Genomic DNA, 27,886 nt, shown 5'->3' on the forward strand with positions numbered 1-27,886 from the left:
TTCATAACGATCACAGCCCGAGTTTTTCCGGGACGTAGGCTTCCTCATCACTGTCTGACAGCCTGTCACTGTCTCGTTTAATGCCTTGTATGCTCTTAAACTCATTTGCTGCATCAGTTCCCCTCTTGCTTCATCTTCTACCATCCTGAGATATAGTTTCTCAGACCAATCACATTTCTGGTAAGGGGGATGTTGTCTTTATTCTATCTTTTTACTTGTATGTTTTAATGAGCAGTGATAGAAACACTGTTCCTCCAGTTTTTCTAAAAGAGTTCAAAGAATTTTTTTGCTTTCTTCTCTGCCAAATCATCATAATTCATGAGAGTCTGCCCAATCATGTCCTCCACAGCCCCTTTAAGACAGAATTCAATTTTGAGTGCTGTTGAAGGTTTTCCATATTCATTTTTGCCTGGACTAAACTGTGTAAGACGCTTGGCAATATTGACAACAAGCTGAAATTTTGATGGTGCACACAAATCTTCAAGACCATTGACAGTCTTGTCCATATCTTTAACAAATAACAAAATTTCTCACATCGTCATATAAGATTTTGATTTCACTATAACAATATATATCACAACAGTTATTTTTGCTGTAAATAAAGTTTATATCATCAAAATTTTTGATATCATAATAATATAATAATTCTTGTTACCAGTTTTAATATCACAAAAAACTAGTACTTAAGTAAATAAAAAACGTAGGGTGTACTCACACTAGGCGCTCTGAACCGTGCCCGAGTGCGTTTGACCCCCAAAGCCCGGTTTGTTTGACAAGTGTGATGGCTCCGTTCCGTGCCTGGGCGCAGTTCGTTTAACCGGCCCTGGCATGCTTGGAAGAGGTGGGCCAGAGCGCGGTTCGCATGAAGTGTGAGCACTAAACGCGCCAGAGCACGGAACTGGAGACGTGACGTCACCAAAAGCGACTTGTTCAACAAGGCGACAAAGGGATCACTTTGGTCTACGGCAGAGGTGCAGTGTTTGCTTGAAATCTGGGCCGATGAAAGTATCCAGGAACAACTGGAGAAAACACCCAAAAACTCTGAGATATTTTCTAAAATGCGGGACTATCGTCGTGCTCGTGGTTACCAGAGAAACACTGAACAATGTCGTGAGAAGCTGAAAAAACTCAGTATTTAAAGGTACGGGATGCACTCTGTAAATCTGGCAGCTCATTGGACGAAAAGGATAAATTCCAGCTCTGTGAAATATGAAGTTTGTAAGCATCTACTGCATAGAGTCCAGTTGCTTATGAAGTGTACTGTTAGACTCCTATAAGGCTACGTTGAGCACCTTGTCCTGAGATCTGTAGTTGTTGAGAAGCAACATCATGGAGCTCTTTTTTTCCCAACTGCTTACACACGTTTTCAAAACTGTCACCTTTTTTCAAACCTCTACACAATTTCCAAAACTGCACACACAAAATGCAAAATGCCTCATATCTCCTTCAAAATGTAATTATTCAAAATGCCATAAACATTTCAGAATGAAGCATTTGCATCAAATGCCAAACTCTTTTTAATAATAGTAAATGTTTGTATATACCATGTAAACACTTGTTCTAAATCTAAAATTCTTTGGTCTTTTATAGGCTTATATCTACATTTCAATACAATGTTCTACAGTGAAAGTATTCTGCTGAGAGGGGTAACAAGTACACTGTAAACACCAATGCAATGTAGAAACAGAAAATATTTATTAGGCCAAACATTACTGTTATAGAGTAGCATACAACAAAATCATAAACATATGTAAACCAAAAGTATATTCTTTAAAATACAGTAAAGAACACAATTGTGTGTGGGGGGGTCCCGGGGGAGCAGTCCAGGAATTGGTGGGGGGTGGACAGTCACCAGTGCAAAGCTACGCTTCATCTCTTCTCCGGGCTGGGTCTGGCCACAATACTTCGTCCACATCACAAGATACGTTTTCTCTTGGCAAACATCAAGGGAAGTATCTCCTAGCATGGCATATCCAACCTTGGACAGAGGCTATGTCCCCACATGTGTCCTCCATTGCCTGGAGAAGTGGTATGCGGGCATAGGGTTGGCGATCATACACTTTCCAGTGCCAGGCTGAGAAGAATCAGATTTAGAAAAGGTGAATATGGGGGTAGGTACAAAACTACAAATTGTGGATGGGTGGCAAACCAGTTTTGGACCAGAACAGCCCGGTGAAAACGAACATTGTCCCATGTAACCACAAATCTAGCAGGCTCCTGATCTGAATCAGGGACAAGCATTCTGTAAATTGCATCAAGAAAAGTGAGCATATGGCCGGTGTTGTACGGACCCAGTGCGGCATTGTGATGGAGGACCCCGTTTTGAGTGATGGCAGCTCACATAGTTATATTACACCCACGCTGTCCAGGGACATTGGTAATTGCCCTCTGTCCTATTACATTTCTTCCTGGTTTTGGTGAGGTTGAAGCCAACCTCATCCACATAAATAAATTCATGGCGAATTACATGGGCATCCATCTCCAATACTCTCTGTAACAGACAAAAGGATACACAGATGAGTAAATATGGTACAAAGTCATGTCGCAGATTCTTGACTCTGTCACAGTTTCTTTCAAATGGCACCTTGTAAAGTTGTTTCATCGTCACTTGGTGCCGCTGGAGGATGCGTTGTAGGGTCAACAGGCTTACAGCATTCATGTTGTTAAATATGGTGTCTTTATTCAAGATATGCTCTCTTATCTCTCTTATATATTTATAATTGCAGTCTCTTGTACATCTGTAAACAAGCGTCCTCGTCCTCCATGATGTCTTTGCCTTTCCACTCTGTACAGAATTGAAACACAGTATGTGTTCAGCAAAAGAACTGTAAACAATTTACAAAAAAAGGTAGTACAGCATAGCATGATAACCAACCTCATTCATTCAATGCAGTGCAGTAAATGGATGGCTTAGAGTTACAAATGTTTATGTAATACTATGCAGTCATAAGTATTTTACTGTACATTACTGTAAGGCTAAAATAGTCTATAATAAATTAGATAGTTGCATACCTGTTCTCATTTCTGCCACTGTAAATCGACTCAAGTTGGGCTGGATTCTCAGTCCAGCCTCTCTCATGGTCAAACCGTGGTTAATCACATGATCAACAAGTGTTGCCCTAATCTCATCAGAGATGGCTCTCCTTCCTTGTCTTCTTTGCCCTTGTCCTCTTCTTCCTCTTCCTCCTACTCCTCTTGCTCTCTGTCCATTGTTGGCATCCATTGTTCAAAACAGGTAATCTGACCTTTGATCTATTTATAGGCCTATACTGCAGTAAAGCAGTGATTGGTTAGTGATCAGTTAAGCAATTAGTGTATGCACCTGTGAGGAGCATTTGTGTACTTATGGATTTGTCGAGAAAAGGAGTACAATTTCAAGAAATGTGTTTAAGCAATCGAGAAACTAAACATCTGCTCACACTGTCTCATGAACAAGGGGCAGTGGAACAAGAATACTCTTTCATCAAAGGTATGCTTATTGAAAACCTTAAAGAGAGTTCTGTGGTAGCACTGCACATGGTCCAGGATGCAATGGCTGAACACCCACTGGATGAAGTCCTGCAGAGAGATCTCATACTACACTGCGAAGGAGCAAGGATTGAGGAGTTAGCAGTTTTCGAACAAAGTTTGGAAAACATGCAAGAGAGTTTGAAGCAACTGCTCTAAAAAAAGTTCAAAAGGATACTGTTCATTGGAGCTTAATACATGTTTTGGACAGGCATAAATATGTTGTTTAGTCTGCTTGGGACAGATTTTGCAGACTATTTTTTAATAATGGCTTTATTTTTTGGGAGTGCAGTTGGGGGAAGGGAAAGCTTAATGAGAAGGGCCTAGGTAGTCCATTATAATAAACTGAAGATTTTAACTTCAGATGTGGTGTGTGTTTATTAAAAACGATATAAATGATTTTAAATCATGTTTTGCCCCACAGGGCAGAGTTCGATGACTGAGTTTAGAACAGTGTTGTCATATTCTGGGGATTTGTCTTACCCAGGACCCCAGTCAGATGTTTGACATCATGCAATTTATAGCTTCAGATTCTCCTCCATCTAGTCAGCATACTTGGTCTCCAGTGACTGCAGAGAGATGCCATCTGACTTAGAACGTAAGTGTTGTGGGCAACAAGTGCAGCAGCACTGCATCTCCAGACTTCCCCATATGGAGGCCTATATTCTACAAGAGAGGGTACTACACTTAGCCAGACATATCTGGACTGATATCGGAGCTGTTCCTGACGCTGTGGAGCCTGGGGAGAGCAACAGACAGTTCCATTATGCTGCTTACTGTCAATTTGTTGTTTGGCAATATGGGGCACTATGACAGGGTGGACATTCCCAGCTGCTGCGTGTGGACAATACGTGATTGTTTCCCTGATCCCTATGGACAGTATCAGGGTTTTGTTCCACTAAGACTGTCAATAGAGATAATGTAGATGGTGTGTTCAAAAACCAATACATAATGTAGACACTTGCCAACCATAGTTTTAAAAATTACCTTTATTTTTTTAACTAAGTGCTCTTTCCTAAGTTACTTATATTACAGGGCTGTTGAATGCTCGAATAACGTTCTAAGGTGTGCAGTTATTTTCAGGGAAACGCACAGCTAAAGTAGTTCTAGGCAGGTCTTGACCGCATTACAGCTCCATATCACTTCGCCAAATGATTTTAGTTATTTCAAAAGGTCCTTACAGTCTATAACAGCAAAAGAAACAAAACCCACAACGACACCGACCAAGCAAATAAATATAGTAAACTATAGGATGAAAACGACAAATTAGCGTCATGGTTTTTTCAACAAAATACGTTTTATTGTGTCCTGAAAGCGCATCCTCTCTCTCTTTCAAATGTACACTCACACTGTAAAACATACAGACACACTCGCACAGAAACGTTTTGTCAGCGCTGCTCTGACGAATGAATCAGTAAAATGATTCACCAGCGAGGTAATAACTGTGCGATTCTTGAGGTAGATAAACTTATTTACGCTCCGGTAGGCTAATTCACATATGCTCTCTCTCTCTCCGTTAATAAGTGCGTTAATAACTGTATCAACGGTATTATTCTGCTGTCAAGGCTCAAGCCTCCGTTACTAGTTCTGAAATTACATTTTGGAATTAGCAACGGAGGCTTGGGATGAGATGCGTAAGAAATTAGTCCCACACATAAGAGTGTTTTAAGGACAAAAACCTGACAAATGTCTTGAAATACCCCATCGAAACAGTGTCTTGAGGTGTGGTAACTGTAGTATAAGCGGAATAATTGACCGGAAATTCGAACTCTGCTTCGTGTCGTGGCCGCATTACCACCTCGGGTGTGCATTATCTTCTAAGAATTCAATGGCCCGTCGTCAGTTATTCCTGTGTTACTTCTGTGTTACTTCTTGTAAGTTATTCTAACAAAGGCCAATTTTGTTATCTTGACATTTCAATGAAAAAGTATATGTACGTACTTGCAGAAAGAACAATCAAATATACAATATAACAATGTCAATCAAAACAAACATTTTAAATGTTCATGAGTTCATATTTACATATAATTAAACAGAGTAAAGGTTAAGCGTATTTGGCATGCTGTCCTGGGGGGAGGGCTCCAAGCTCAGAATTTTGGCCCGAACCCAGGGTACTCCCCCTGGTTGTGGTAAAAATAGATAGAACTAGAAGCAGGTTTCAGGTTCGTTGATTTGCATTTCAGCTGGCTGTGCGTTACCACTGTAATTATCCTGAAACCTGGAATGATAATTCCATGGCCACCCGAGACTGTTTTATGGCTTTTATGAAGAGTCAGCCCTGTATTTCTGTACGGAGCCCACAACCTAACTGGTTTGAAACTGGGGTTACGACTGTCCCAAACCCAGACGTTATTTTTGCCAGATGCGGTGGTAGACAGGTTGGGTCATCCACATCAGCAGAGACAGGGACACTTGTGACCCTTGCTTGTGCCATCAATGCCCTGGGGAACATGATTCCACCCCACTTTGTATTCCCTTGTGTCTATTTCAAAGAACATTTTATTTGTGCATTGGAACAGCCAACTCTGCTTCTTCTAACTCTGTCAGATCTTTTAAATGGAGCGAGAGAAGTAATGAGGAGAGACTGGTAGCTGTCTCATGAAACCCTGGACCTCTAGACAGAGTTCTTTCACTTTGGATACTAGTTCAGCCAGCAGGAAAAATATTTTCCAATGGCATTTTTTGTAACCTATCAATGTTCTGTGCTAAGATGTCCCTAACACCCTTATAGGTTGGCCGTTTTGCTATTCTGGGAGCAGCATCAGTTGAGGCACGCATTAGAAGCATGCTGGCCTGTACTCTAACCAATGAGCTGGCCTCTCAGATTAACTGGGCAGTGAAGAGACTGAAAGATCAGCATAAACGAAAAACTACATTTAGTGACACCAGGCTCAAGATGTGCATGTTTGGTAAGCCAGGGCCCATAAATTCAGTTTTATTCAATTTAAGTCGATAAAAAGTCTTAAAAAGCCTTAATTATCTTTTCAAGAGGTCTACATTTTGAAGACAAAAAAACAGGAATCGCAAAATGGCTTAATATGATTATTAAATGGATAGTTCATCAAAAAATGAAAATTCTGGCATCACTTACTTACCCTAAAGTTGTTTCAAACCTATGAGTTTCTTTTTTCTGTTGAACACTAAAGAAGATATTTTAAAGGGTTAGTTCACCCAAAAAAGAAAATTCTGTCATTTATTACTCACCCTCATGCCGTTTTACACCCGTAAGACCTTTGTTGATCTTCGGAACACAAATTAAGATATTTTTGTTTAAATCCGATGGCTCCGTGAGGCCTACATAGGGAGCAATGACATTTCCTCTCTCAAGATCCATTAATGTACTAAAAACATATTTAAATCAGTTCATGTGAGTACAGTGGTTCAATATTAATATTATAAAGCGACGAGAATATTTTTGGTGCGCCAAAAAAACAAAATAACGACTTATATAGTGATGGCTGATTTCAAAACACTGCTTCAGGAAGATTCGGAGCGTAATGAATCAGCGTGTCGAATCATGATTCGGATCGCGTGTCAAAACGCCAAACTGCTGAAATCACATGACTCCGAACTGCGGATTCGACACGCTAATTCATTACGCTCCGAAGCTTCCTGAAGCAGTGTTTTGAAATCGGCCATCACTAAATAATTAGTTATTTTGTTTTTTCTGGCACACCAAAAGTATTCTCGTCGCTTTATAATATTAATATTGAACCACTGTACTCACATGAACTGATTTAAATATGTTTTTAGTACCTTTATGGATCTTGAGAGAGGAAACGTCATTGCTCCCTATGTAGGCCTCATGGAGCCATCGGATTTAAACAAAAATATCTCAATTTGCATTCCGAAGATCAACGAAGGTCTTACGGGTGTGGAAAGGCATGAGCGTGAGTAATAAATGACAGAATTTTCATTTTTGGGTGAACTAACCCTTTAAAGAATGTTGGTAACCAGACAGTTGACGGTAGCCATTGACTTATTTTTTTCTTCCTACTATACTTCATGATAGGAAGTATGATTAGCAAAACTTGAAATGGCTCAGAGATTTACTGCAGAGCAAGTGCTGAATGCAATCAGATTGTGGATCTGGTGAAGAAGCTGTCAGCAATCAAAATATAGATCTGTGTTTGTTGTGGCAAATAAAAAAACAAACAATTCTGAATAAGAGACAAATATATTAATTGTCTTTGAGTTTAATTTTCTTGCAAGAAAAGGCCAGCAGTCATACAGTCACTCAGAGTGGCTGCAGAGTGTGACAGTGAAGGGAGGGCATCCTTCCTCTCTTATAGTCTCATCTCTAAGCCAATGATGGTATTTTTAACCACATGTGATACTTTCTTAGACTTGTTCATCATATTCTGTCCTTGAGTGGAGGCCCTCCTGTCACGTACCAACACCCTTTACAGTAAGCATATCATAAGATATAAATAGTTTTTCCTTCACATACATAAAACGTGAAAGAAATTGTTTCTTCTAAAGCAAATGCAAAGCTGTCTTTAATAAAAATGTCCCTTGATCACCACTGTCACATAATTTTTTTAAGAGGGGTCATCAATCAAATTTTGACAGATCGTCCCCTTAACATCTCTCAGGCTCAAATTGTAAAATAATGGTTCGGAAGGAGCATAAAGGATCATTTTCACACATGAATTGGCACCTCTGAATCCAGACCTTAAATCAATCAATCAATCAATTGCATAGCAACACTCTAGCAACCGCCTACCAACCATTTAGCACACCCTAGCAACCGTGTAGCAATGACGTTGAATCCACACAGAACACCACAGCAAACAGCATGGCCTTAAAACCTTCAAACTTTCGAAACTACTTGAAACTCAAAACTTCAAGCTTTTAAAACTGTAGACACTTTATTGTTACCTTGAGAAAGCCTAGTCAGAAAGTTTAAATTAAAGTTTTTAGTAGACATCTCTCATAAAAAAATAGAAATAGGGTATTTTAGATGCTTAAAATTTTAATTGAAATGTAAATTGCAACACCCCACATACTTTGTAACTTTGATTTTTGCAGTGAGAGAGACAGCATTTTTCTGAAATATACCAATGGTTATATTATTTTTTAGGCATTATTTTTAGCCAGTAATTACAAGAAAAACACCTCACTATTAAGATTTAATAACCAAAAAGGGAAATAAATTAAAGTTAATATCAATTGTAATTTTGATTTCCTTCTTTAAATGATTATTTCATTAATGATATTACTGTACTATACTATACTATGATATGGATAAGGAGAAAGATGATTTAGCTGCAAATTAGAGCTGCTATGTCTCTAAGCCAAAATGTGAACTTTGTCTTTAATTGTTATGTTAGGGTGTGTTCACACTTTGGTTTGTTTGGTCCGGACCAAAAAAAAAAAAAAAAAAAAAAAAAAAATTGAGTCCTGGCCCACTTAGCGTTCACATTGGCATTTTTAACACCGAACTTAAACGCATAGGGATACACAGAGCTGGGTAATAACGGATTACATGTAATCAGATTCCAAAAATCAAATACTTGTAATTAGAGTAAACTACTTTTTAAAATACTCGTAATCAGATGACAGTTACTTTATGGATTACATGATTACATATTATTTACATAATGGCAGTAAGTTGTTCACAATTCATTGATTCTCCTAATTTTTCATTTTTTTAACGTTTATATTTTTTTCATAATGAACCTGCCGCTTATATATGTTCGTGATTCTTTGAGTATTTTCGGCGGTGAGGGGGAAATACAGATGAATATATATGAAATAATAATATAATGAATTTCATGTTTTTCAGTATTTGTTTTTGTAATGTTGCTGTTTTCTACATATACTTATATTTAAGTAAATATGTTTTAAAATCATAAGATGTGATTTTGTTTTATTCAGTGTTACTATCAGCAAACACTAACAGGTACATTAGTGTTAGTATTTTGGAGTATTAACTGTCCATACATTGCAGTTTAAAAAGAATCTGTTAATGCTCTTGTTGGTGAATAGAATATATTTTTGGAATATATTTTTTCTTTGTATCTGTCAAAATACAATATATACAATACATGTGACATCAAATAAGGGTAATGTAAATGTAATCCAAAAGTAGTCAGATTACGTTACCAAAAATGTAATCTAAGAGATTATTTTGTCATGTAATTTGTAATCAGTAACTGATTACAATTCATAAGTAATCTACTCAGCTCTGGGGATACATTTACAACTTGATTGGTCAGCTTTTATGACATATTGCGTATTTTAAAATGAAACTTACCGAACATCCAAAACAATGCTGTGTGTTGGGCTAAATGCGCTCGTTGTATGTACATAGCCTATATATGATGCTATTTTGACCAGTTGAGAACTCGTGAAGAGCTTATAAAATGTGTATCGGAGTCAAAATAACGGCAGGAATCCCTCCGTCACACACAAACGAAGATCTACTGTGAGGAGACGCGGTTCTGGTGGCTGTACCGAACTGTGACGAGCAACATTACGACTATGACGATAAAAAAAATAGGTATGCGTGAGCATTCTGTTCTTTTTAGGGTCTCATTTTCCTGTCTTTGGTTCATTTACATGTCTTGCCTGTGTTACGTTATATTTCATTCAAACCACACCAGAGTTCTTTTCAGCAGTCTCGGTCTCGCTTGTTTGGTGCGCACCAGGCAGCGTTCACAATTATTCAAATGACCCGCACTAACAGAGCAACTGGACTAGGGTTCATTTTAATCGAACCAAACATGCCAAGTGTGAACACACCCTTAGTGTGTTTATGTTGTGTACAGCACCCCCTTCCCCCCAGTGTTAAATGAACACTGCTCAGTAGGGCTGCACGATTTATGAAATCGCGTTTAAAGGATTAGTTCACTTTCATATTAAAATTTCCTCATAATTTACTCACCCACATGTCATCCAAGATGTTTATGTCTTTCTTTCTTCAGTATAAAAGAAATTTTTGATGAAAACATTCCAGGATTATTCTCCTTATAGTGGACTTCAACTGACCCCAAACAGCTGAAGTAATTGTACTTGCACTAGCATATTGTATATGACAATTCAAACTTTGACCTGTGGAGGGCAGTAATACACTTAGCAGCATCTACACTGCCGGAATTCTAATAGAGAAGAAGAAGAGAGCTAGTTCAAGACGAGCGTTTGTGGATAAAAGTATATAATTTTTTTTTTTTTTTTTTTAGAAAATTACCTATTGTTTCGCTAGATAAGACCATTTTTTCTCGTCTGGGATCGTGTAGAACGTTTTGAAGCTGCACTGAAACTGTAATTTTGACCTTTTGGGGCCAATTGAAGTCCACTATAAGGAGAATAATCCTGGAATGTTTTCATCAAAAACCTTAATTTCTTTTCTACTGAAGAAAGAAAGACATAAACATCTTGGATGACATTGGGGTGAGTAAATTATCAGCAAATTTTAATATGAAAGTGAACTAATCCTTTAAACGCGATTATGAAATCGCAAAGGATTTTGCTGTGTGGGATTTCAGTATGGAGTATGTCTTTAGATAAGATAATAAATTACCATATAAACATATCGACACATAAAAACTGCCACTTGTATATAATTTGCATATAAACATTTTCTGATCGGAATAAGGGCCGGCAGAGGCAGATGAATGTTTCAATCTATTTATCTTTCTGCAACTTTTCATCAATTTCTTCAACAAACTTTCGGCATTCCCTTGCTTCTCTAATAGCATCGACTAGTATTGTGGCATCTTTTCCACCCATGCTGAATGGATTTTTTTTACTCAGTTCTTCAAAGTCCTTGTCATCCTTACATAGATACAAATCTATGATAAACTGTCTGTTTTTATAATATACTCCTTTCTGAACATGGGGGTCATTTGGTAAATTCACCCCATTATATGTTTCCTTACTCGTGAGCTCCCCATTACAGTATGCACCAATTGCCAAATTCCTCCCCTCCAGAGTTGACTGTCCGATCTTCAGGCCTTTGCCACTTAGACTAAATCTTTCTGGAGCAACGATGATGATGGGGTTTTTCTGTGCAAACTTGGGTTTAAAATTTTCACGTAACTTGACCTGTCTGATCAGAACTGGTGACTCCATCTTGTACTCGGTTTTCTTCCTTCCTTGTTGGATGAAACTCTCCTCTATGGTATTGAGTCCATCACGCACTAGAACACAGAAGTTGGGTTCTGGGTAATACACTAAGAGAGAACAGACCTCTGCTACGGCTGAACGAATCAAGCGGTCCAGGTCACTTGCAATGTGAGCTTCGTTCTCGTGGGTGAACTCATAACCAGTTGACATCACGGTGGGTGGGACAGAGTCTTTTCTCAGCTCCTCTCTCACAATCTGTAAGTATTCACTGTAGATGGAGTTGAAGCTGAAAGTGTCGCTATCAACGAAACTGAAGTAAACCAGACAACTTCTGTCCTTCCCCCTTAACTCCTCCACAAGTTTTGTTGTAACAGCGTTGCTTTTCAGATACTCTCGAATATCCTGGTACGGTGTGTCAGGCGCATCTTGTGCTATTGTTCCATTCTTTCCCCAGGTGTACGTGATTATAGAATACCTGACTTCACAATCACAATTAAAGGTTTTGAGCTTATTCAGGACCATTTGTAGATCTGGGGTGTATTTTCCATTCATGCCAATAACCACGGCTACGTCTTCCAGCACGTATTTGCCATTCTTGTCCTTCATATATTTCCTATCCTCTTCCTCAAAGCCTCCACTTACAGATTTGAGTAGACGATCACAAGTGCTCTGTGCCTCAGTCTCTGACCTCACCAACAAAGGTATATTGATCAAAAACTTGACCTTTAACCCCTGATGAAGAGACAGAACATAATGAATTTAAGTGAGAAAGCAAGCAGTTTTGGTCACTTTTGTAGGTAAGACTAATCACAAAGAGTTTATCCAGCAGCTTTTAACACTAAAATCTCTTTACTGACTTCATAAAGATCAGTTTTTCTTTTATTATCTTGACACAAATAACTAATTAACCAAGAGAGAGAGGAGAGAGACTGGGTAGGGAATAACAGTTTCTAGATATGACAACAAGAACTACAAATATTTCACAACATTAAATGTAACTATAAATAGATAAAAAGTAGCATGTGTTGTTATTTAATAATAATAATAATAATAATACATTTTCTAATTGTGGTACCTCTGGTGCCTATAATTATAAACTAGAAACTGGAGTGGTCAATATTTTATGAATCAGTGTCTGTAAATAATAGTAAGTACTATATCATAAACAATGTTAAATATAATGCCTAACCTGAGTAGAGGGGTCTCTGGGTCTTTTTCCGCCTGGGATTGGAAATGTGCTTGACATTTGCTTGCTCTTCGTTGCTCCTGACCAACAAGTGAAACCTGCCAACTGATCCGAGCCTTATATAGAATTGTGAGGGTGGTTATAATCTTGTAGAATGAGAAGAGATGGGATTGGTTTCTAGATCATTCCTCTGTTCCAGCTCAAGGTTCCTTGTGACAGTGGAATGTTCCCAGGTCAGTTAACTGAAACAAACATTTCTGGAAAGAGCAGGATGAGTTTATCAAAATCAATCAGTTATTAAGAAATTGGGCAATAAACTTAAAGTGCCCATATGTGTTAGTGCAAACCAGATGACTATTAGGACACACCACTGACATCTGCCTGCACTAATTTATATCTACAGGGAGAGGACAACGAGGAGAAAGAGCAGAAGAGCTGTCAGGGGACAGAGAATGACACTCGGAGACGGACTCCAATTCCAAATTAATAAGGCACTCGTTAAAACAAATGTTGACCACAGTGCTGTACAATATACTGAATAATAAAATGCTAAAATATTACAAATGTAAAATATAGCTGCAAGCAGCGATGACGGGCCCAAGCCCCGGCACCCCCAAGGCTTTAGGGAGACTGTGCACGACAGGCAATATGCAATTCAACTGGGTGAATGTAAAAGGATTATGTCAAGACATGAGACTCTTCCTGTTTTCCTTTTTTGTCCTTACTTTAATCCCTTGCCATGGCAACACCGTTCGAGGTATCCAATATCTGTTCACAATTTATCATCTTCACTGTCTTGGCATCATGTTGAAAAAGTCTCCCATGTCTTGATATTATTCTGACAAAGTTTGAAGCGAATTGGGTAAAAATAAGAGGGCGATTTTAAAGCATTTTGAAAGTGACACACTTCCTGTTGCCAGTTGGTGGCGCTATGGCTTTGACTCACAATAGTCACATCCATGTGATCGGCCTCCTACAATGAACACACAGCTGAATGTTTGCAGAAGTTTGCGTCCTGATTAAGGCATACATTTTTTTCCTACTCCTATTTAAACCGCATTTATCCATGCACAGAGGATTAATATCTTAATTCATTCATGCTCATCAATTATGCAGGTAAATTACTTCCATTTATCATTTGGCCCTTTTAACTGGCCACTTTGATTTATCTAGGGTACTGTAACATTTCTCATGTCCTGTTATATACAGGTGCTGGTCATATAATTAGAATATCATCAAAAAGTTGATTTATTTCACTAATTCCATTCAAAAAGTGAAACTTGTATATTATATTCATTCATTACACACAGACTGATATATTTCAAATGTTTATTTCTTTTAATTTTGATGATTATAACTGACAACTAAGGAAAATCCCAAATTCAGTATCTCAGAAAATTAGAATATTACTTAAGACCAATACAAAGAAAGGATTTTTAGAAATCTTGGCCAACTGAAAAGTATGAACATGAAAAGTATGAGCATGTACAGCACTCAATACTTAGTTGGGGCTCCTTTTGCCTGAATTACTGCAGCAATGTGTCGTGGCATGGAGTCGATCAGTCTGTGGCACTGCTCAGGTGTTATAAGAGCCCAGGTTGCTCTGATAGTGGCCTTCAGCTCTTCTGCATTGTTGGGTCTGGCATATCGCATCTTCCTTTTCACAATACCCCTAGATTTTCTATGGGGTTAAGGTCAGGCGAGTTTGCTGGCCAATTAAGAACAGGGATACCATGGTCCTTAAACCAGGTACTGGTAGCTTTGGCACTGTGTGCAGATGCCAAGTCCTGTTGGAAAATGAAATCTGCATCTCCATAAAGTCGGTCAGCAGCAGGAAGCATGAAGTGCTCTAAAACTTCCTGGTATACGGCTGCGTTGACCTTGGACCTCAGAAAACACAGTGGACCAACACCAGCAGATGACATGGCACCCCAAACCATCACTGACTGTGGAAACTTTACACTGGACCTCAAGCAACGTGGATTGTGTGCCTCTCCTCTCTTCCTCCAGACTCTGGGACCCTGATTTCCAAAGGAAATGCAAAATTTACTTTCATCAGAGAACATAACTTTGGACCACTCAGCAGCAGTCCAGTCCTTTTTGTCTTTAGCCCAGGCGAGACGCTTCTGACGCTGTCTGTTGTTCAAGAGTGGCTTGACACAAGGAATGCGACAGCTGAAACCCATGTCTTGCATACGTCTGTGCATAGTGGTTCTTGAAGCACTGACTCCAGCTGCAGTCCACTCTTTGTGAATCTCCCCCACATTTTTGAATGGGTTTTGTTTCACAATCCTCTCCAGGGTGCGGTTATCCCTATTGCTTGTACACTTTTTTTCTACCACATCTTTTCCTTCCCTTCGCCTCTCTATTAATGTGCTTGGACACAGAGCTCGGTGAACAGCCAGCCTCTTTTGCAATGACCTTTTGTGTCTTGCCCTCCTTGTGCAAGGTGTCAATGGTCGTCTTTTGGACAACTGTCAAGTCAGCAGTCTTCCCCATGATTGTGTAGCCTACAGAACTAGACTGAGAGACCATTTAAAGGCCTTTGCAGGTGTTTGAGTTAATTAGCTGATTAGAGTGTGGCACCAGGTGTCTTCAATATTGAACCTTTTCACAATATTCTAATTTTCTGAGATACTGAATTTGGGATTTTCCTTAGTTATCAGTTATAATCATCAAAATTAAAAGAAATAAACATTTGAAATATATCAGTCTGTGTGTAATGAATGAATATAATATATAAGTTTCACTTTTTGAATGGAATTAGTGAAATAAATCAACTTTTTGATGATATTCTAATTATATGACCAGCACCTGTGTATATATATATTCGTCCTATGGATAGGACCTGGCTACATCAAGTCAAGTAACCTTCATTTAAGGGTAGGTTTTAGTCAAGCACTGCAGAGCTTCTGGTCCGACGGTGGAAACGCAGTTTGACTTTGGGCTCTGTGCTAGCAACGTCATGCTAACAAACTGATAAATCATGCTAGCAGCATGCTAATTCATGTTAGCAATGTGTTATTGGCACAGAGGTAAACCAGAAAAATTAAAAATAGCACTCAAAAGGTTGCCAACCCCTGGTCTAATAAGTCCTGTAATAAAATGAAAACACATTACTTCTACTATTTATCTCTCATCTGAATCAACAAACTCTACATCGAGCATGTTTGTGGACAGGCTGGATTTTAAGAGTAGTCGGGAGTTGCTCTATTAAATTGTCCAGCCTGCCATGGCAGAGGTTTGCTGGTTCACTGAAATCACTGTAGAGAGTGAGGCTGCCATGGTCTTCAGATACTCCAATTACCTCTATGTATTTCACGAGTTCACATATATATATAATTAGATAAAGTAATGCGTATTTGGCGTGCTGTCCAGGGGGAGGGCTCCGAGCTCGGATGTGGTTATGAGAGATAGAACTAGAAGTGAGGAGATGGGGTGGCGGAGGGATGCTGATAAACTGTCAACGAACAGAGGTAAGTCTGCAGTATATACCTCTGTTGGTTGATTAGCTGAATGCTTTCCACTTGTGATAATTAGTCTAATTATCTGCACCTGCTCCTCCCGAATTTTGTTAATGAAACATCATTTAGTCTCGACCTGCAGCTGCTAAAAAGAATGTCATTTGTGAAACACCATTCAGTTGTTATATCCAAAAAAAGTGAAATGGTCCTGTATTCTGACTTTGTTTCCAGAGGGCGAAGGCTACTCTCTTATGGTTCTCAACCCACTGCTATTTTCAACATTTTCTCACTGGTCATTTGCCGGCCAATGGGTCCATACTGTGGGTCTTCTGATATGCAACATGCGAAACACCTGCATTGCAAAACATGCTTTTCTTACTTAGCATGTTTGTCTTGTTTCCAGTCCAAATATCTAAATATTCTTAAATCAAGATGCATTTACTAAATAAATAAAAGATATACATAAAACAAGCAAAAAACTTATCCATTAAAAATGGGACAGTACCCACTTTATTTGGACCAACTTACTCCTCTGTATGACAACCTGAAAGTATAATTAATTACTGATGTATATATTTCCTACCTGCTGTTTAAAATACGTAGAGTTGTGTTTTTTTATTGTGTAGATCTCCAGCTAACCGGCTAACTCATGTTATTTCTGTCTTACGGAATTAGTTCTGCTGATCAGCTGTGGGCCACTATTACCAAAAGTTCTGCCAGTTAATGCGGATTTTCTGTCGTTCTTACTACTTTGAGTAATGATAAAGGATGCAGCAAGGTTTGTTTTACAAACTTTAATGTTACATCAGTCATTCATGCTAGTGTTCAGCTAACGCATGCACCGTTATTGATACAGTTCCCACATGTGGACCTCAATAAAATAGAAATATACATGGGTTTGTTGATATACATAAGTTGTTAATGCTAATGTAGAGGAATTACAGTTGCAACATCTTAATGTATGACAGACTGCGTAAAAACTTGTCAGTGAGAAATGTCCTGCTCAAGTAGTCCTTACAATGGAAGTTTGGGTTGAATAACTAGTTTTCTTCCAATGTTTCATCATCAGGCTCTCGCTCGGATTGATATCGCCATCCTTACTGTCCTTACAATCGCTGAGGATTTAGGAAGCCTGTGGAGCTGAGATTCACATAAACGCCTTTTTCTTTCTGACACGCTCTGGCAATGGTACACTAATCGCAACGCTATTTCCAGCATGAACTTTCAAATGAAGTTTCAGATCTCTTTGGTATGTGAAACTCACGTCACACTCAAGACACATGAAAGGTTTCTCTCCGGTGTGAAGCCTCATGTGTATTTTAAGGTTTCTTTTTTCTTTGAAACCTTTTCCACACTGTTGGCAGATGAAAGGCTTCTCTCCAGTGTGAACTCTCATGTGAACCTCAAGGTTTGATTTGCTCGAGCAAGTTCTTCCACAGTGAGGGCAAATGAAACGCTTCTCTCCAATGTGAGTTATTGCATGATTCTTAAGGAGATCGTTGTCCGCGAAACTCATTCCACACTGATGACATTTACAACAGTTCCCTCTTGAGTGAATCTTCTTGTGGAAATTAAGGGTGACTCTTTGTCTGAAACTCTTTCCACACTGATCACATGTGAAAGGTGTTTCTCCAGTGTGAATTCTTATGTGATCACTAAGTGTTCCTTGTTGTGCAAAACTCTTTTCACAGTGAGGACAGGTGTAAGGCTTTTCTCCAGTGTGAATTCTCATGTGGACTTTAAGGTTTCCTTTTCCATTGAAACCTTTTCCACACTGTTGGCAGGTGTAAGGGCTCTCTCCGTTGTGAACTTTCATGTGAGCTTCAAGGTTTTCACGTTGGCTGAAACTCTTTTCACACTGAAAGCAGGTGAAATTATGTCTACCCCCCGTCTTTTGAGCTCTTTTTTTTGAGGAAGTCTTTTCAGTCTGCGAGCAGCTAAGATCGTTTTCTCCAGTTACGAAATCATGTTTCTCTTCCTTTACATCATTCAGATCTTGAATCTCCTCTTTCTGCGGCATCAGATCTAAGGTGAAAACAGAAAAAAATACGTTTAAGCCCAGTTTAATGGCACAAAATGACAAATAAATGCATACTCTGAGAACGCTCCAAAAGATGTTTGTTTATACCGACTGGATACTCCATATTGATCGGGTGAATGCAGGTTTTAAATGGTTTATTGTACAGGCAAGTAAATCACTGTTCTAAATTAATGCGCTGTTACACTGTATAACACACACATACAGTATCACGTGCAGATCACACACAGAAACATTCAGTAGTGTAGAAACTTACTGTCAATGCTGTTCTGTGATTTATCAATAAAATAGCTTAAAAACAAAGTTTTAGCATGTTTTTCTGTTTTCAAAAGAACTAAAACCCACAGCTTCACTATTAGTAGAGAGATGCCACACAGTTAAGATTAATTCACACACAACGGCTCTCTTACTAATGGACTCAAATGTAATTTTACTGTGCTACATTATCTGTATCTGATTTAGAACTAGCAGAAATCTGCAAGAAATATAACAACCCATACACCGAAGGATAGATAAACATAAGCTGATATGTAGAAGCAATACCTAGCCAACATCAACGTTTGTTCAAACTTTAGCCTCTAGTTGCGGATTGTGTCAAGCATTCCCATTTTGTTTTTATTAATGACGTCATCAGCGATTAGTCGATGTCAGTTCGTCTTTAATTACATAATAATCTGAGGTCGTTCAACCCCTATATAATATGATGCTAGATCAAGTCAAAGTAGTGAGATTTTCAGGCTTAAGGTTTGATAATAGACATATTGGGTTAATTTGGTCAGAAGAATCTATATACAACAACAAAACAACAATGTTGGGAATATGGAAAAAATAAATAAAAACAACAGCTTTAGTTAGATAATGGATAATATAGTGAATGAAATAGGTCAGAAGAAATATGAATTCTTGCCTACAGTGATATATTCATGAATACCATTATGCAGGGGTTCTGAACTCTGGCCCTCGAGATCCACTTTCCTACAAAGTTTAGCTCCAACCCTGATCAAACACACCTGAACAAGCTAATCAAGGTCTTTAGCATTAATAGCGAGCGGAAGTTTAATTTTTTAGGTTTAAAACAGTGTTGTGTAAACAGCCCATTTTGCTATGTTATACTGTATTTCTTACCTACAAGGGAGTAACATTGTGGTTTTTAAAACCCGCAGCTTCACTAGAGAGACACTGGACAAACTCAGAGAGAGAGAGGTGTGTATGAGTGTGCGAATTATCTCTCTCTATAACTCAAAATATAGCTGCAATCAGCAATACGGGCCGGAAGCTCAATGCAGAGCAGGTGAAAATTAACTCAAAATTAACAGATATTCATACAGGAATGAACAAAAACACTCATTTCTAATCCAAAAGAAAAATTAGTACAACACTTACCTTGATGACAAACTAATTGAAATGACAATTTTATAAAGTTGTTCCATCTGGGACTTAAGCCCACAATCTCTGGGTCAGGTACCCGTCACCAGTGCTGCTAATTTAATGATTTTGTCGCTAGATTTAACGACTTCTAGCAACTTCTTGGACAAACCTTATCTAGATTCCATGACTTCAAAATTTGAAGAACCTTTTCAAGTTGTATTTTTGCAAAAACTAGGAACACTAGGTGGCGGCATGTTCAAACTTCTCAGGTACCTTCAGGACATACTGCTGACGACTCCTACCAATTTTTGTGCCAATATGTCAAATAGTTTAATACTGCAATTTCTAATAAGTTTTACTTTCCAGGGCTCAAGGACGCTTTACAATGTACATTTAACAAGGAAGAAATAATACGAGTAGAGTAGACAATGATGACAAACAATAGTTAGAAGATACAGTAAAGGAACATTATATGGACAGGGCAGCATACAGAAGAATAGAATCAAGCACAACAAAATACAAAACAGAACTTAAGAGGCATAACATTCAGAGAATTATTAGTTAAGTAATCAATCAATCAGTTTAGAGACATAGCATTCAGAAAATAAGTGAGTTTTGAGTAATGATTTAAATTCAGAGATATTATTAACTCATCAGAGTGAATGGGGGAGAGAAGTCCAGAGTTTTGGAGCAACAATACCAAATGATCTGCCCCCATTGAAGAGAGGCGATGCCGAGGGACAACGAGAAGGACAGAGTCAGAGACGTAGTGAGCGAGTCGGGGAGTAGGGGACGAGCATGTTACAAAGATAAGGGGGAGCCAAGCCATGCAAAGATTTAAAAGCGAGCAGGAGAATTTTGAATTTAATACGGTAAGCAAATGGAAGCCAGCGGAGATCATATAAAATTGGGGTGATAAGAGCAGAACGTTTGGTATGGGTGAGTATTCTAGCAGCAGAGTTTTGAATGTATTGTAATCTGGAGATGGAGCTGGCAGGTAGACCAATGAAAAGGGCATTACAGTAATCAAGGCGTGATGAGACAAATGCATGGATGACAGTTTCAGCTTTGTTACTGATGAAGGGACTGAGTTGGGCAATGCGACGTAGTTGATAGATTTGGTGATAGAGTTAATATGAGACTGAAAGGAGAGGGTGGAGTCGAAGATTACACCTAAATTTTTTACAGTACTAGACGATTTGATGTGAGATCCAGCAATCTCACAGGTGAAATTGGTAGGAATATTGCTAGTGAGTGAGGGAGTTCCAATAAAAATAATCTCAGTTTTGTCCATGTTAAGTTTCAGAAAATTTGAATTAAGCCAATCTTTTATTTCTTTCACACAGGCAGAGATTTTGTCAGTTTGGGCAGGTGTACAGATGGAGTATAATTGAATGTCATCAGTGTAAAAGTGATAGTTAACACCATGACGTTGTAAGATCTTGTGACAAAATTCAAAATGTGTTGTGTAAGATGTTTTGTCTGATCTGGACAAATTCAATATGCACCGATTCAGCTTGACACAAAGAATCCAGAGACAACAATATTATGATTTTCTGTTCAAAAGTTATTAGCAAAAATAACTATTTTTCATATCTTTTGACCCATAGGTGATGCTGTTCCCTACTTTGGCATGTCCCCTCAGATCATGGTGTTGAAGAAACCTACCAACTTTCATTTTCATTGATCAAAGTCTGGCCAAGACACAGCCTCTAAACCAAGTTTGTGATGTTGTACTTGAACAAAAATGAATTAAAAAAAAAAAAAATCTGTTCAGTCTTTTCTGTGCAGCTCAGTCCAAAGATCATCTCTGACAATTTTCATAAGAACTGGACAAAATTTGAAGGAGCAGTGGCTGCTACTGTAATGGGTGGAGTCTTAATGCAAGTATGTTCAAAGTGATCGACGTGTTGAGATAACCAAGCTTGCCGTAGTCTACCACGGCATGGGAAAAAGTGTTTAATGCACACTAGTGTTTTTTTTTCATTCAATATATGTTCTGAAGTTCATCAGGGAGCGAAGGTGGAGCGGTCTTTCTGTTATCAGTGGGCAAGGAGCGAGAAACGGGCTATGTTCACACTGTCAGTTTTTGGGTTTACAACCGCATTTACTTACAGGAGTCTTAAAATGTCACGTTCACACAACAATTTACAGCAGCGTCTCAAATACTATCTGTATGAACGTGCAATGAGAGTCAATGTAAATGTAAACAATGAAAACATGCTAGCCGGACACATTTAACTGTTGCACTCGCGTCACATGTCCTTTGCAGCATTTCACTCATAACACGACATTTGAGTCGAGCATAGTACGGTTATTTACAGGAGTGACACCGGAGCCACTCCCATCAGTTTCGTGTTCTAAGTGTGAACGCAACTGTATTAAGGACTCAAATACAGGACTGACAACCGTATTCTGCTGCTGTGTGAATGTGGCCATGGTGAATCCGAAGCAGAACTGGAGTGATTATTGAATGCGTAATCTGGTTTGAAGGCAGCATTAGTGTTTGTCTGGTCGTGTGATCTCAACATGTCTGTCCACATGATGTGACTTGCTCCATGTCAAATAATAGTGCTTTAATTAGGACACTCATATGACATTCATCAAAAATATCAGTCTTTGTAGAGCTGGATATTTGAATAAAGATCAAATGAGCTTTGAGAATGAAACCAACCTGTTTGTGTCTCGGTCTCTTCTTGTTTCACTTCAAATGCTTCTTCAATCTTCATATCTTCACTCTCCACTTTAATAAACGCCATCTTTATACACGTGGTTCTCGTTGCTTCAGGAGTTTTTTAGTGTGTGTTTGGACACGCTGGTTCACGTCTGTCATGTTTAAGATGAGAATAATTAAGAGGAAGAAAAATAAATCCACACTAAATCTCAATCAGCTCCCTAGTTCTGTAGTCAGCGCACTGGTAAGGGAGTCAGTCCGAGTGCAAGTTAATTAAACATTAGCCAAAAATGTGAAATTACGTCATTGCGGTGTGCGTGGTCGTGTGCGTTGAGTGCGCGAGACCGTTTCACCTGGTGGTGTGCATGGCCATTTTTGTTACTTTGTGCTCGGCTCCGCATTCGAAGATGCACAACTTAAAGCCGATTCTGTACCAGCATCTTACCAGCACCACTTCTGCTTGTCCAAATTAATTGCGTACATTTACAAAATGAGCCTACAACAGCAGAAATAAGCCTTTTTAATTACAATAAAAGTCTGTTTAATACAAATGTTCATTAAATTAAATGTTTAATGAATTAGAATATATTTCAGATATTGTAAGATTTATAGTTTGATATGTTCTCTTGTTACATGTAATCTAAAGGTTTACTGGATTTTATATGATTCTTTGGTAGCGTGGGTTTGGTCAAGTGTATAACAAAAAAACAAAACAAAACAAAAAAAAAATCGTCCGCGATCAGCGGAGGATCGCGTTGCACAGTCAGGCGAAAATATAAACAAGCTTCACACTTTTGTGTTCGTTAGACGCGGTGATTCGAATCACTGAATCATTTGGTTCAATTAATTTAAGTTTCCAAAACCTCGGTTTCTCCATCACTATTGCGCTGTACTCACATGCTTAACGGTTCGTTAATGGTTAAACATAACAAAGTAACATTCAGAGATATATAACTCATTTCATAGCTCTCATAAAGTTATATGCAGGGTTTGTATCGATCTAAACACTTAAAGCGACATAAAACACACACCTTTCTCTCTTTTTTTAATTTACATTCTAACATTAACATAGCAGGCTAACATAAGTTAAACTATAAGACTTAATAGACTAAGATATAAGAATCGGTAAACGCAAACCTTTCTTCAGCCGAATCACAGCGAATGCAGGAGAGTGGCGCAGCTTTATGCTGTCACAACACCAAACCAAAATAAAAGTCTGTTAGTCAAAAGTTTGGATACATTACTATTTTTACTGTTTTTGAAGTCACTTGTGCTCATCAAGCCTGCGTTTATTTGCTCAAAAATGTATTAATTTACTTTTTAATATACTTTAAAATATAATTTTAATTTCTGTGATGCAAAGCTGAATTTTCATCAGCCATTACTCCAGTAATCAGTGTCACACGATCCTTCAGAAATCATACTAATATGCTGATATGAAAAAGAAAAAGGAAAAAAAAGTTTTTGATTGAATCACTTCCATTGTAAAAATTGTTAATTAACTTAGGGGCCGCTTAAATGACATCTTTTTAACTGAAAACAGAAGACTTTTAATGCGTTCTTGCCGTTCATTTACATGTTTAGTCTATAGGTTTGTGCGTTTGAATGTGTATGTGCGCAGACACTTAGTCTTTTTTACAAAGTGACATCGCTACAGAATTATTAGTTGTTTTCATGGATCTAGTCCTTTAAAAAATGTTTCTTAATAGAAACATATTTTAAATTAGCAAAATCTCGAAAAAAAAAGTCAGAAATTCGACAAAATCACGCACATCATAGATGTCTATACTATATGTTTGCTTGTGGGCCAGCAAACAGGCTGTTCATTTAATCGGAAAATGGGCTGGCATTTTGGTCAGGATTAAAAGATCCTTGCAAACATCCACGTCTTGCTATTGCGATCTGCATGGAGTCGATGGATGGGATAAAAACCTCTCTCTATAGCGATCCCCTGATACACCTGTCTACTGCCCATCCCACCAGATGTGGCTACATCTGTTTGCGCTACAGCGCGGCCGCAGATCAGCAAAAGAGGTGCTAATCTACTAAAATTTAGCTCCAACCCTGAAAAAAAACCCTCACCTGCCTATAGCCTTAGTAATCCTGAAGAGGTTTATTAGCTTGTTCAGGTGTGTTTGAATAAGGTTGGAGCTAAACTCTGCAGGACAGCGGCTCTCTAGGACCAAACTTGCCTACCCTTGGCCTAGGAATATTGGGCGCGGTTGAGGTTTGGCATCGGTTTTTAGAAACATTTTTAAGTGCTGATTGCTGCCTACAGATCATTATAATACCTTTGAAGTACAATTACTCCAGATCTAGTTGCCTTGTCCAGTACTTTGTGCTCTTATTTACAGGCCACCAAATTACAATAAGGATTTTATTCAGTTTTTTGTCTAACATTGTGCCTACTATGGACAGTGTTATTATTCTTGGTGATTTTAATATTCATGTCTGCTGCCCCTCCAAGCCAATGGTTAGGGACTTGAATAGTTAGCTCACTGACTCCTTTAATCTTATGTTGGGTACACACCACAAGAGAACCGGGCTGATTTTGTGCCGATTTCTCCCCTTCTGGCAATCCTAGGTAATGTCCCGATTATCTTGATGGTTCTACAGATGATCTTATCAGATTTTCCTGTGGTGTGAGGTGTGTTAAGAGTAACTGAATCGCAGATCAGAAATCCTGATGTGTGGGGGGAACCCCGAGGACAAACGCGCGCAATTTCTTCCTGCCTAACGTCCGTCAAGTTTATTCTGAAGTCTCGAGAGATTTTGCGAAATTTCCCGTGTTCACAGTCGGGACTCTGGTTGAAAATTTGTTCGTGTGTGGTGTGCTATCTTTGTCACATCGTGGCTAAATAGTAACATACGAGCTCTGTAATGTAGGAATGTAGGAAAGCTGAGCGTAAATGGAAGAAAGATAAACTGCTAGTGTCTTATGAACTCCTGAAGAACACACTTTCTGCTTACCAGCATTTTGCAAAATGCTGGTAAGACCAGCATTTCTAATCTTGCTAATTATTTACAAAGCACTAAATGGTTTAGCTCCCCAGTACCTGAGCGAGCTCTTAACGCATTATAGTCCTTCACGTCCATTGCCATCTCAGAATTCAGGCCAGTTGATAATACTTAGAATATCAAAATCAACCGCAGGCGGTAGATCCTTCTCCTATTTGGCACCTAAACTCTGGAACAATCTTCCTAGCATTGTTCGGGAAGCAGACACACTCTGTCAGTTTAAATCTAGACTAAAAATGCTTTAACCTGGCATACACATAACACATTATAAATTTATGTTTTCAAATCCGTTAAAGGATTGTTAGGCTGCATAAATTAGGTCAGCCGAAACCAGGAACACTTCTTATAACACCAGATGTACTCGTTACATCAGAAGAAGAATTGCATCTACGCTAATATTAGTCTCTGTTTATACCGAGGTTTACCGTAGTCAGCCGGATCCGGGCCGTATCCAGGTGAGATCGAGGACTTGCACCTACACACGGACAACAAGTGTCAGCAGAGATTGTGTCAACTAGATCATCCCCTGTGAAGGCCTCACCGACACGACAGCCAGTGGCACAGATCCTCAACAAACCATCCCATACTGGCGTGATGAATACGATCCTCAACTAGATGGAAATGGAATAAATACTTTGACTGTTGCGATCCCAATTGGACTTATGAAAGCTTCCTGAATCATAATCATGCACTGTTCACTGTTGGCCAGAGAAGAACTGGCACCCCGACTGAGCCTGGTTCCTCCCAAGGTTTTTTTCTACATGTTAACACCTGTTTGCCTCCTGATGTGACCTGTTGGAGTTTGGGTTCCTTGCCGCCGTCGCCTTTGGCTTGCTTAGTTGGGGACACTTGACATTTGATATTCAACAGTGCTTTGATCTGCCTGCATTGACACCATTGTATGCGAACTGAACTGAGCTGGATGATGACATTATTGTTTACTCCAGTGCTGATATAGATAAATTAACTAAATGAATAACTATTGATTCTTACAACGGAATGAATCAATACTGAAATACTGAATACTGTAAGTATAATTAATTACTGATGTATATATTTTCTACTGGGTGTTCAAAATACATAGATTTGTGTTTTATATTGTGTAGGTCTCCACCTGACTGGCTAACTCAAAGTTATTACTGTCTTACTGAAATAGTTCTGCTGATCAGCTGTGGGCCACTATTACCAAAAGTTGTGCAGTTAATGCATATTTTCTGTTGTGCTTACTACTTTGAGGAAAGAAAGGATGGAGCAAGGTTTGTTTTACAAATTTTAATGTCACATCAGGCATTCACATTAGTGCTGTATCATAGTTAATGATACAGTTCCCACATGTGGACCTCAATAAAATAGAAATATACATGCGTTTGTTGATATACATAACTTGTTAATGCGGAAGTAGAAGAATTACAGTTGCAACATATCAATGTATGACAGACTGAGTGTAAACTTGTCAGTGAGAAAAGTCCTGCTCAAGTCATCCTTGCAATGGAGGTTTGGGTTGAATAACTAGTTCTCTTCCAATGTTTCATCATCAGGCTCTCGCTCAAATTGATATTGCCATTGTTACTGTCCTTACAGTGTGTACAATCGCTGAGGATTTAGGAAGCCTCTGGAGCAGAGTTTCACATAAACGCTGTTTTCTTTCTGACACGCTCTGGAAACGGTACACTAATCTCAACGCTATTTCCAGCATGAGCTTTCAAATGAAGTTTCAGGTCTCTTCTGTATGTGAAACTCACGTCACACTCAAGACACACGAAAGGTTTCTCTCCGGTGTGAAGCCTCATGTGTACATTAAGGCTTCTTTTTTCTTTGAAACCTTTTCCACACTGTTGGCAGGTGAAAGGCGTCTCTCCAGTGTGAACTCTCATGTGAACCTCAAGGTTTGAATTGCTCGAGCAAGTTCTTCCACAGTGAGGGCAAATGAAACGCTTCTCTCCAATGTGAGTTATTGCATGATCCTTAAGGAGATCGTTGTCTGTGAAACTCATTCCACACTGAAGACATTTAAAACAGTTCTCTCTTGAGTGAGTCTTCTTGTGGGAATTAAGGGTGACTCTTTGTCTGAAACTCTTTCCACACTGATCACATGTGAAAGGTGTTTCTCCAGTGTGAATTCTTATGTGGTCATTAAGGTTTCCTTGTTGTGCAAAACTCCTTTCACAGTGAGGACAGGTGTAAGGCTTTTCTCCAGTGTGAATTCTCATGTGGATTTTAAGGTTTCCTTTTCCACCGAAACATTTTCCACACTGTTGGCAGGTGTAAGGGCTCTCTCCGTTGTGAACTTTCATGTGAGCTTCAAGGTTTTCACGTTGGCTGAAACTCTTTTCACACTGAAAGCAGGTGAAATTATGTCTACCCCCCGTCTTTTGAGCTCTTTTTTGTGAGGAAGTCTCTTCAGTCTGCGAGCAGCTAAGATTGTTTTCTCCAGTTACGAAATCATGTTTCTCTTCCTTTACATCATTCAGATCTTGAATCTCCTCTTTCTGCGGCATCAGATCTAAGGTGAAAACAGGAAAAAAAAATATGTACGTTTAAGCCCAGTTTAATGACAAATA

The 27,886-nt window shown here is 38.8% G+C and overlaps 5 protein-coding genes and 1 long non-coding RNA gene across 15 annotated transcripts in view; 2 read left to right on the forward strand and 4 right to left on the reverse strand.

The window, feature by feature from the left end:
• LOC127510680 (gastrula zinc finger protein XlCGF8.2DB-like) overlaps nucleotides 1-27,886 on the forward strand; it is a 220,351-nt gene that overhangs the window by 153,672 nt on the left and 38,793 nt on the right. The window lies entirely within an intron of this gene.
• LOC127510610 (gastrula zinc finger protein XlCGF57.1-like) overlaps nucleotides 1-27,886 on the reverse strand; it is a 151,214-nt gene that overhangs the window by 110,309 nt on the left and 13,019 nt on the right. The window lies entirely within an intron of this gene.
• Nucleotides 1-27,886, forward strand: part of LOC127510601 (gastrula zinc finger protein XlCGF8.2DB-like) — a 142,725-nt gene that overhangs the window by 66,033 nt on the left and 48,806 nt on the right. The gene's annotated exons all lie outside the window — the stretch shown is intronic.
• LOC127510726 (uncharacterized) lies at nucleotides 1,667-6,677 on the reverse strand. Its single transcript, XR_007929727.1, has 3 exons — nucleotides 3,013-6,677; nucleotides 2,585-2,785; nucleotides 1,667-2,491 (listed from the first exon to the last, which is right to left on the reverse strand). It is a non-coding gene; the product is annotated as an uncharacterized LOC127510726 (long non-coding RNA).
• Nucleotides 7,668-23,507, reverse strand: LOC127510652 (gastrula zinc finger protein XlCGF8.2DB-like). 2 transcript variants are annotated; one of them, XM_051890505.1, is made up of 3 exons: nucleotides 23,445-23,489; nucleotides 12,767-13,020; nucleotides 7,668-12,309 (listed from the first exon to the last, which is right to left on the reverse strand). In XM_051890505.1, the coding sequence occupies exons 2-3, from the start codon at nucleotides 12,821-12,823 to the stop codon at nucleotides 11,137-11,139; spliced, it is 1,230 nt and encodes a 409-aa protein (XP_051746465.1). In that variant the 5' UTR covers nucleotides 12,824-13,020; nucleotides 23,445-23,489; the 3' UTR covers nucleotides 7,668-11,136. The 2 variants fall into 2 exon arrangements, with proteins under 2 accessions (XP_051746465.1, XP_051746466.1); XM_051890506.1 differs by lacking the exons at nucleotides 7,668-12,309; nucleotides 12,767-13,020 and adding exons at nucleotides 17,007-18,252; nucleotides 22,308-22,459 and having other exon boundaries at nucleotides 23,445-23,507.
• The window catches only part of LOC127510688 (gastrula zinc finger protein XlCGF7.1-like), a 201,910-nt gene continuing 200,606 nt past the window's right edge, over nucleotides 26,583-27,886 (reverse strand). For all 5 annotated transcript variants that reach the window (XM_051890611.1, XM_051890610.1, XM_051890612.1 and 2 more), the window contains one exon: nucleotides 26,583-27,828. In XM_051890611.1, coding sequence (XP_051746571.1) covers nucleotides 26,951-27,828 — 878 coding nt within the window. In that variant the 3' untranslated portion in view covers nucleotides 26,583-26,950. The remainder of the gene's footprint in view (nucleotides 27,829-27,886) is intronic.

The sequence above is a fragment of the Ctenopharyngodon idella genome, chromosome 4, assembly GCF_019924925.1.
Source record: "Ctenopharyngodon idella isolate HZGC_01 chromosome 4, HZGC01, whole genome shotgun sequence".
NCBI lineage: Eukaryota > Metazoa > Chordata > Actinopteri > Cypriniformes > Xenocyprididae > Ctenopharyngodon > Ctenopharyngodon idella.

Bases quoted from the DNA above. Each gene is read 5' to 3' on its own strand.
- LOC127510652 (XM_051890505.1), bottom strand. From the start codon at position 12,823: ATGTCAAGCACATTTCCAATCCCAGGCGGAAAAAGACCCAGAGACCCC. The intron at 12,310-12,766 runs GTTAGGCATTAT...TCTCTTCATCAG, and splicing joins CCAGAGACCCCTCTACTCAG to GGGTTAAAGGTCAAGTTTTT.